Below are 11,012 nucleotides of genomic sequence, written 5' to 3' on the forward strand. Positions count from 1 at the left end.
TAATTAAATGTTAATTTTTCTACCATAAGCCGCTGTGTTGTGTGACAAAACTGCACATTTTAGAGTGGTCTTTTATTGTCTCCAGCACAAGGTGCAACTGTGTAATGATCACGCTGTTTAATCAGCTTCTTGATATGCCACACCTGTTAGGTGGATGGATTATCTTGGAAAAGGAGACATGCTCACTAACAGGGATATAAACAAATTTGTGCACAAATTTCTCTCCAATTAAGCCTTTTGTGCATATGGAACATTTCTGGGATATTTTATTTCAGCTCATGAAACATGGGACCAACACTTTACATGTTGTGTTTATATTTTGGTTCAGTATGAATGGAATAATGTCATTACATTTTTCTCTACTAATGTTAACACAGTGTCCTTGTACGAATACACATACTAGTATTACATACTCATTTCAGCGATCTAGTATAATTCACTCATCTTTTCCGACTCACGTGTTTGACAACAGCTGATAAATCAGATAAATTAAAGCCTGTACCAAAATGAACGAATGGCGGGAGTCAACGCAATCACGCATTAGGTGAAACTTTCAGCGTACTAATGCTGCATTTACGTATTAGTCGGAACTAGAAAACTCGGACAATTCCGACTGGCTAACTGGTTGTAGTTAGAAACGTTCAAATAATCAGCAGGTCGGAAATTTCGTAGTTTCCTAGTGAACGCGGCATATTTTCGAAATTTCTAAAACGATGAAACTTTATTTTTTCGCATACGGTTACTGTATTGTTATTTCTAAACAAGTCTGCTTTCAGCTCGAAAGATAATGATCATAGGATATTTTATGTGTAACGTAATTAGCAGTACCGTATTTAAAACAACAGCGCGCATAACTTTTCCATTTAACCAAACCCTTTGAGAAACAGTATGACCCCCAACAAATAAGATCCTTTCTCTTCAGTGTAAACGGAAGTGAACAGTGACCAAGAACGATTTCCCCGTTAGCGTTTTTGTTATTTAAACGTTTATGAACACTATAGAACTCAAAATATGACTATTTTACCTGCACAGCATCACATACTTACCCAAGGTAGTGTTTAATTCGCGTTGGAGACAGGACTTGGTTGATATATGTTATCTAGGTAACGCTAGCTGGCTGCTAACTGGTTAGCTAAAAATGGCTAACGTGAACTGTATGGTTTTTCACACTCAAATAGCCTCCATCATGGAAGTACTAGCGAATGCAGCCGTGGCAGAGATCTGTAAAGTCGTAGACGACGACTATGCAGTGTTTCGTTTGGAAATAACTCAAAGCCAGAAAGAAAACAGGGCTTTGCGGAGGAAACTACAGCTACTGGAACTGAAGGTGTCACGGGAGCGCGCAGAGAGGACATTGCGAGAGCGCGTCTTCGCCAGTCCCAGTAGTGTCAAGATCCTCGACCGATACAGAGGAATGGCAAGAGGTACATTTGCAGAAGGCGGTGGCTGCGTGGCCTGTCTGTGTTCATATATAGCTCAGTGCCTGTCACCCCGTTCCGTTCTGCACATGTGTTCAGATGTGTTACACAGAATTTAGCCTTAGTCAGTTTTTTGATAGTATGCAATAATTCCACAAAGACATAATATCATATTATAACCAGATTCTTGATTTACTGCATTTCCTATTATTTACTCAATGAAAACAATTTGATGCATGGACATTATACGTCAATCAATAAATAGTATGAAGTTATGAGAAGTGTTACCTTACACCTTTGCCAATTCTAGACATTGTCAATAGTGTACAATATAGCCTTGAACATTAACAGTACCTAACCACGTCTTTCCCCCAATCACTCTCTCAGGTGAAGGACATCTCACTGGAGGCCACAGGACCGTTGTGAAGCCAGCCGGAGACAATACATGGAGAGAAAACCAACCAATCAGTGTTGATGAGGGGAGTGGAACCTCAACCGAACACATTATCGTGATAGAGGTTATTTTAATAATGTTGCATAAAAAATTACAGTTACTTTGTAAATCAAATGTGGCCCGTTTTATTTCAGAAAGGCTCCCCTCATCCTTCATATGATGTGGGAGTGCCCTGCAGTTAAATGCTTCTGGGACAAAGTTCATTTCGAAGTGCATGAATGTAAATATTCAATGCATTGCATCTACTTTGTTACTTCAAGATGATAGCTCCTTGAATCTCTTAATCAATAAGAGACTGGCAGGCAGCACTGCCGCAAAAAAATAATAAAGAGAAAAAAAATATATATATATATATATATATACATACAGTACCAGTCAAAAGTTTGGACACACCTACTCATTCAAGGCTTTTTCTTTATTTTTACTATTTTCTACATTGTATAATAATAGTGAATATATCAAAACTATGAAATAACACATATGGAATCATGTAGTAACCAAAAAAGTGTTAAACAAATCAAAATATAGATGGAGATTCTTCAAATAGCCACCCTTTGCCTTGATGACAGCTTTGCACACTCTTGGCAGGCATTCTCTCAACCAGCTTTCTCTGGAATTATTTTCGAACAGTCCTGAAGGAGTTCCCACATATGCTGAGCACTTGTTGGCTGCTTTTCCTTCACTCTGCCGTCCGACTCATCTCAAACCATCTCAATTGGTTTGAGGTCGGGGAATTATGGAGGCCAGGTCATCTGATGCAGCACTCCATCACTCTCCTTCTTGGTAAAATAGAGGATTAGAAAGCACACGCACTGCAGCCTCAACTAGCCTAACTAGCTAACGTTAGCGGGCTAACTAGCTTCTCCTGGTTTGATGCAGTCAATACAGGTACAACGTAATCATATTGAATAATAAATAACCTAGCTATGGCAGCTAGCGGCAGGTAACCTAGCGGTTAAGAGCATATGGCCGGTAACCGAAAGTTTGCTGATTTGAATCCCCGAGCCGACTTGCTGAAAAATCTGTCTGTGTCCTTGAACAAGGCACTCAACCCTAATTGCTCCAGGGTCGTCGTCAATAATGGCTGATCCCTGGCCGTGACCTGCAAAAAAACAAATGTCCAATTCACATTTGTATAATACACATGTGTACATGTGTGAAATAGGACAAATGGAAGCACCCACCTAATTATTATTATTATTATTATATTGGTCTACTATAGTATAGTGTGAGTCTGCTTTGTTGGTTGCTCTCCCTCTCTGCTCCCCTTGTCACTCCCCCTCTCTGCTCCCCTTATCACTCCCTCTTCCTCCTCCCCTTGTCACTGTAGCTTAAAAAATGAATGCTGCTTCCCTCACTCGGATCGGACCGGGTCTGGTTCCGACCAGGTCTATACAGAACTGGTCTAGTTGTCCGCGGGTCCGTTCGGAATGGGTCTCTATATTTTTATTTATTTATGCATATCGGGTCTGAGTGGGAAAGCCCCAGGTCCATTTCGGAACGGGGTCCAACTTTATGGACCCATGAAGACCTCTGAATGGGCTGGGGAGTTGGGGGTGAAGGCCCACCTCTTATGTTACTCTTTTCTTTACATTCCAATTTTATTATTACGAAATTCTGTGTGATCAATATGATCATTTCTTTGTATGTATTTCTTTGGCAGCCTATGGATAAACTGTGTAATTTGAAATTAATATTGTAGAAAGGCTCCCCTCAGCTATTCACTTGCTTACATGTACATCCTAATTTATCTGCCATAGGGGATGTGAGACTTCCCTACGACATTGTTATCCAATTCTACTCATGTACCGTTAATAACCTCCACTCTTCTTGTGTCAGTCTGCAGATGCAGAGGCTGCATGTCCTGGGGTCAAGCAGGAGAAGACTGAAGGAGAGGAGGAACCATGGCACAGTGGAGACATCCAGACTGGAGCAGCTGGAGCGCCCCCTGTAGCCACGGAGGACCCCACCACCGCCCCAGCGCAGCCCAGGATCAGACGCAGCATCACGGAGGTCAGTGGAAGGCCAGATGCCGTCCTCAAGTCAGAGACAGACACCAAGACTTTAATGGGGCTGGGCTGTCCTGCTCCCCGCCCAGACTATTTCCATTATGGTAACCCGAGGACGGTTCTGTCCCATCGGGACTCAGGTGACGCGTTACAGACTGTCAATGATCCATCGTGTTCATACGCTACAGAGACAGAGATGATACCTGGTGACATGCCTGTGGGCTTAGATACACAGACTAATCCAATGAGAGGGGACTGGAACCAGTACAGTAGTAGCTGTATACTCTGAAGGTTGCCTAGATAAGAAAGGGGGAGGTTATAGTGGTAGATGAGATGACTGTGAAAGTGGAGGGCGACGCTCCTGTGACATGGAATGCAGACGAGACTCACTTAGGAGAAGGACACTCGCAGGGCAACTCCAGTGACTTCTTAGACTACAGGGAAAGCTTAGAGACTAATCTAAATGTCGCAACCCACTCCCCTTTACACCCAGTGTCCATGTCGATGGCACCTTCCGATTCACAAGGCTGCATCCTTTTCGATCAGGTATTGAACTCAAACGACCAAAGGGCCAAGGCGTGGGGAGAGGGAGCAACAACGGACGGTAAAGAGAAGCAGTTCTTCTGCATGTTCTGTAACAAAGGCTTCAGCTGCCCCCAGAAGGTGGAGATCCACCAGAGGGTCCACACAGGGGTGAAACCCTTCATCTGTACCCAGTGTCACATGCGCTTCGCCCATGCTGGCAACCTGAAGAGGCACCAGCGGTTCCACACAGGGGTGAAACCCTTCAGCTGTACCCAGTGTCACATGCGCTTCACCCAGGCTGGTGACCTGAAGAGGCACGAAAGGGTCCACACAGGGGAGAAACCCTACAGCTGTCCCCAGTGTGAGAAGAGATTCTCTCGCCAGGACCAGCTGAAGTTGCACCTGAAGGTCCACACGGGAGAGAGGCCGTTCGCCTGTACGCACTGCGGGAAGAGGTTCTCAGAGAGGAGCTACCTCAGGATACACCAGCAGAAACACCATTCCACTTTATAACATTGTAAGTAACCATTCCACTCGATAGCTTCTGACGTTAGATCAAACCCTGCATTAAAGACTAAGATTAATGTTCATTGTTGTCAGCAGAAAATATCCACAAATTCATTTGGAATAAGGACAGTAACAGATTTCAGTGTTGAATATTCATGTCTGGAATATTGCATCCAGACATTGTGGGATATATAAGGCATAAATAAGCCTACAAAAGTATGTTACATATTGTGTTTGTACTGTGTAGGCTATATGATGTTCACACATTTTCCCAAGACACTTTTTTTTAATGAGAAAATAAAATTACGTGAATTAAGTTCATGCAGATTTGTAGTTGAGACATGTGTATGTGTGGTTTTCATATGGTGTATTTAAAACTTGTTTATGTTTAATAAACACAAAATGGGACTTTTCATTCTAAGACTTTCATTGACTCTCTTTAGTCTACATCACATCTGATCTCACCCTATTCTGCATACACCCAACAACACGTTATAACCATTATACACGTACTAAATATACCTACATACCCACACACTAACAAACACCTACTGTACACCTCAACATAGTTTAGTCAGGTTTGTCTGATGACTTTTGACTTATCATAGCTGACTCGGATGTAGTGGGGATGGGTAAACACTCCATGTTGAAAGTGTGTTTATTATCTGTGTGTACGTACCTGAGGGAGTGTATGTGTGTGTAATCTGTATCACCTGTCTCTTCCAGGAGGAGGAGGGTCCAGAGGTTCTGCTGGTGAAGGTGGAGGGGTGTGAGGAGGGTCTGGGGAACCCTGAGGGGACCATGGTCATGGAGGACAACCAGACTACACCTCCTCCTGAACCCACAGAGGAACCAGCTGAGCAGCACAGGACCACACACAGTCTCACTGAGGTGAGCCCACTGTGAACTACTGTCTGAATGGTATTAGGTCAGGGCCCGTATCCACAAAGCAGCTCAGTGCAGGAGTGCTGATCTAGGATCAGATTAGCCTTTTAGATCATAATGAATAAGATTATATGTAAAGATCCTAGATCAACACTCCTACTCTGATATGCTTTGTGGATACGGGCCCAGGTCTTGATTTAATTTAGTCTTAAATGAAATGGGTTTCCATTGCATGTTCAACTCTACTGATGATTTTGTCACAACAAATGTTGCGTTATAGCGAATGTCCCCACTGTGGTCTTGGCTCATGAACTCTAGCCAACAGCTCGCAAATACAGTGCGGGGAGGCTACCTACATGATGAGATTATTATGGATAAGATTATTTTTATTTGTCAAACAGCAGCCAAGCGTCGATCATCATTTCACCAGAATAAGATCTTCGATATTTAATTGAAAGGAGCATCAAGCTCATCACTGTCCACTTTCACCACCTTGTGAAGTTCATCATAACTTATTTCATCTGTAGCCAATAAACTGCATGCTTTCTCGAGTCGTAGTGAGAATACCACACAACATATCATGTTTATCGTGTTCTCCAAGTTTACTTTGATATGATGGTTATTATATCAATATTTGGGGTTCCACCACCATTTCTCGCATAATTAATTTTGACAACACAAAAATATCCCACCTTGTCTAGCCTATTTTGTTATGTCGACATTTGGAAAGTTTACTGACAAATTTGCTGTTTCCATCAGGCCTGTCTTGACATTTCTTATCCGACGTACTTTGCTCGCATAGCAAGGTTGGATGGAAACCTGGTTACACACGCAAAATTGGCTGTATTCCAACTGATGTACGTCACCATATCACTGTGTTCATCAATGCAATAACGACCAAAACATGCTCAAGCCAAGTCCCTCTTAACTGTTTCAGTTATGAAAAATCCCAGAGCTCACAAGCTTATCTATCATCTATGGTATGGGATCTTTACAAGCAGTCCTTGACCTCAAGCTGTTTGTAGTAAATGGCCTGAAGGCTTCAGGTCTTGTGATGACTGGGGTGAAATAATAAACATGAATGAATGTGAACCTGTACTTCATATTCCTGACTGACTGGTCTCTACAAACTGAAGAGTGTATGTCCTTTTAACTTCTGTTTAGGAGGGTAATTATTGCAAGAGATGTAGACCCGGACACTGTCCAAAAAGAGGAATAAATCCAAAACTGAGGCTTAAATGCAAAAAACATCATGGTGCAGAATTAAAAGGTGTAAACTAGATGATTCGGCATCAAGCCATCATCAGTGTAAATCAGGGGTGTCAAACTCATTCCATTGGGGGCCTAGTGCCATCAATTTCAACTCTGGACCTCGAAGCTAGTTCCACTGCATTTTTTGAGCAGGCTCCGGACCTCGTAGGCTACCCATGGCCTAGTGAATGCTGGTTTTTGTTTTTTCCTTTACATTAGGTGTGGGGAGTTCCTTACTAATTAGTGACCTTAATTCATCGTTCAAGTACAAGGGAGGAGCAAAAACCTGCAATCACTCGGCCCTCCGTTGAATGAGTTTGACACGCGACGTAAATGATCGGCACACACACCTGGCTTCTATTTCAAGGATAATTGCATACGTCAAATGATCAAGAAAGAAAATACATCAAATCTATAAATCAGTACCTAATACAATAGAATGCGTGATCTACTACATTGTATACATAAGCAGACAGAAATATAATCAATTATTGCTTTTACATATACCATGAGAACATTTCCTCAGAATAAATCACATAGGATTGTAGAAAAACAGAATATAGAGGAGGGAGATTGAAAGAAAACACTAGATGGGGGTATCAAGCATCAGTAAAACTTACAGAAAACACTTAAATAACAATTCTTCATTCATGCCTGATAGATGGAGAGTTTTCAGATAGAACATCCACCTGCACTCTGTCTGGAGAACACTAAGTTCAAGATGACCACCCCTATGTGAACGTTTTATCTGCCGTACAGCACAGAAGGACATGGAGGAGACAGGGTGACCGGCCTTTGAGAAATGACATGCAATTGGGGATTTAGGGTCATTTCTCCTTCCAGCACTCCTGTATTCTATAATATGTGTAATCTGTTTACTGCTTTTGCCCATGTATTGCTTATTGCATGGGCAAGAGATAAGGGGAATGACGTTAGAAGGGCTGCATGTGAGGAACTGTTTCATAGTGTATTGTTTACCAGTGGCAGAGCTACTGAATTCGCTCACTTTTATACAGGAGTCCCTACCTGCCGCACACCTACGGCAGGGGTAGAAACTGGTAACCTCGTCAAGTCGTCCGTTATTTATTTTTTGGGGGGACATAAGTGTCAGCCCGAACAATGAAGTCCCTGATATTCCTGGCCCTGTAGTGAGAAGAGAGAAAATATTTTGGCAAACAGGATCAGCCATGAGGACATTCCAATGTTACTTAATGTTTCCCTTGATGTGATGTCATCACTCAAAGGATAATATGTAGTGGTAAAGACGCATTCATGTTTATTTTATTTTGTATAATCTTAAAACAAATATACAGTGGGGAGAACAAGTATTTGATACACTGCCGATTTTGCAGGTTTTCCTACTTACAAAGCATGTAGAGGTCTGTAATTTTTATCATAGGTACACTTCAACTGTGAGAGACGGAATCTAAAACAAAAATCCAGAAAATCACATTGTATGATTTTTAAGTAATTAATTTGCTTTTTATTGCATGACATAAGTATTTGATACATCAGAAAAGCAGAACTTAATATTTGGTACAGAAACCTTTGTTTGCAATTACAGAGATCATACGTTTCCTGTAGGTCTTGACCAGGTTTGCACACACTGCAGCAGGGATTTTGGCCCACTCCTCCATACAGACCTTCTCCAGATCCTTCAGGTTTTGGGCCTGTCGCTGGGCAATACGGACTTTCAGCTCCCTCCAAAGATTTTCTATTGGGTTCAGGTCTGGAGACTGGCTAGGCCACTCCAGGACCTTGAGATGCTTCTTACGGAGCCACTCCTTAGTTGCCCTCGCTGTGTGTTTCAGGTCGTTGTCATGCTGGAAGACCCAGCCACGACCCATCTTCAATGCTCTTACTGAGGGAAGGAGGTTGTTGGCCAAGATCTCGTGATACATGGCCCCTTCCATCCTCCCCTCAATACGGTGCAGTCGTCCTGTCCCCTTTGCAGAAAAGCATCCCCAAATAATGATTTTTCCACCTCCATGCTTCACGGTTGGGATGGTGTTCTTGGGGTTGTACTCATCCTTCTTCTTCCTCCAAACACGGCGAGTGGAGTTTAGACCAAAAAGCTCTATTTTTGTCTCATCAGACCACATGACCTTCTCCCATTCCTCCTCTGGATCATCCAGATGGTCATTGGCAAACTTCAGACGGGCCTGGACATGCGCTGGCTTGAGCAGGGGGGACCTTGCGTGCGCTGCAGGATTTTAATCCATGACGGCGTAGTGTGTTACTAATGGTTTTCTTTGAGACTGTGGTCCCAGCTCTCTTCAGGTCATTGACCAGGTCCTTCCGTGTAGTTCTGGGCTGATCCCTCACCTTCCTCATGATCATTGATGCCCCACGAGGTGAGATCTTGCATGGAGCCCCAGACCGAGAGTGATTGACCGTCATCTTGAACTTCTTCCATTTTCTAATAATTGCGCCAACAGTTGTTGCCTTCTCACCAAGCTGCTTGCCTATTGTCCTGTAGCCCATCCCAGATTTGTGCAGGTCTACAATTTTAACCCTGATGTCCTTACACAGCGCTCTGGTCTTGGCCATTGTGGAGAGGTTGGAGTCTGTTTGATTGAGTGTGTGGACAGGTGTCTTTTATACAGGTAACGAGTTCAAACAGGTGCAGTTAATACAGGTAATGAGTGGAGAACAGGAGGGCTTCTTAAAGAAAAACTAACAGGTCTGTGAGAGCCGAATTCTTACTGGTTGGTAGGTGATCAAATACTTATGTCATGCAATAAAATGTAAATTCATTACTTAAAAATCATACAATGTGATTTTCTGGATTTTTGTTTTAGATTCCGTCTCTCACAGTTGAAGTGTACCTATGATAAAAATTACAGACCTCTACATGCTTTGTAAGTAGGAAAACCTGCAAAATCGGCAGTGTATCAAATACTTGTTCTCCCCACTGTATATATATATATATTTTTAAAACATTTTTTATCTCTTCTGGTTGAGGTCTCATCATGGTTATGTACTCTACTGAGAGCATCATCTCATCAAGGTTATGTACTCTACTGAGAGCATCATCAAACCATTCTTTAGGGTATGGACGTGCCTCAAGCTGTCGACATTTTCATAACCTAATTTTCAACATCTGTTTTACTAGTACGACTGCACTTCAGTCTCAGCAATTGTGTGTATGGTAATCCCTTCTTCAGAAATGTGGGATGTGCACTAGAGGCATGTAGAAAAAGAGTTCAGACGGCCTCCTATCATTTCTAGGAAGGTAATGAACCACACACTCCTCATTAACTTGACATTTGAAACAGGCTTGTGTAAATACCTGTTTTTAGAGAGACAGTAAACCTAGGCTAGAACAAGGACAGTTGAATATTTACCTTACTGAGGTGATGTAGATGGAATAAAGTCATTATATTCTCTTCTACTCTATTGTTGCTAACACACTGTTCTTTCTAAACAAGTCTGCCCTCAGCTTGAAATATACTGATCATAGGAGATTTGATGTGTAATGTAATAAGCAGTATCGTTTTTCAAAGAACAGTGTGCATAACTTTTTCATTTAACCACATCCTTTGAGCTATGACACCAACCAATAAGATCCTTTCTCTTCAGTAAAGCAGAGACCAAGGGATTAATAAGAACAGTGGTAAAAAAATAATATGATAAGAGTTGTGGAACAGGAAGGGAAGACACCTGTATAAGATCCAGGAAAAGGTTGGGGCAGGGAGGTCCTCAGGTCAAGAGAGAAGGGAGGAAAACGTAATCACAAGGCTGAGACTCATAAGGCTCAACAGCACTTTGAAATTAGTAGGGAAATATCCAACTGGGAAGTTAGATCACTGCCAGGAGGAGATGGAGACAGTGGAACACATTCTATTTCAGTGCCAGCGATATAGAAAAGGACAGTTTCTTATTAGGATTAGGGAATAATGGTATTGAGGAGCCAGGTTTAATTGAACTGTTAAGAAAACCTTAAGGTGATATTGTATTTAA

The 11,012-nt window shown here is 42.2% G+C and overlaps 1 protein-coding gene across 2 annotated transcripts; it reads left to right on the top strand.

The window, feature by feature from the left end:
• Window positions 1-1,245: 1,245 nt before the first annotated feature.
• LOC121534516 (gastrula zinc finger protein XlCGF49.1) lies at window positions 1,246-4,919 on the top strand. 2 transcript variants are annotated; one of them, XM_045209619.1, is made up of 3 exons: window positions 1,246-1,424; window positions 1,806-1,936; window positions 3,712-4,919. In XM_045209619.1, exon 3 carries the CDS (start codon window positions 4,215-4,217, stop codon window positions 4,917-4,919), a length of 705 nt encoding a protein of 234 aa, XP_045065554.1. In that variant the 5' UTR covers window positions 1,246-1,424; window positions 1,806-1,936; window positions 3,712-4,214. The 2 variants fall into 2 exon arrangements, with proteins under 2 accessions (XP_045065554.1, XP_045065556.1); XM_045209621.1 differs by lacking the exons at window positions 1,246-1,424; window positions 1,806-1,936 and adding an exon at window positions 1,943-2,092.
• The last annotated feature ends 6,093 nt before the right edge of the window (window positions 4,920-11,012 follow it).

This window comes from Coregonus clupeaformis, chromosome 30 (genome assembly GCF_020615455.1).
Source record: "Coregonus clupeaformis isolate EN_2021a chromosome 30, ASM2061545v1, whole genome shotgun sequence".
Taxonomy (NCBI): domain Eukaryota; kingdom Metazoa; phylum Chordata; class Actinopteri; order Salmoniformes; family Salmonidae; genus Coregonus; species Coregonus clupeaformis.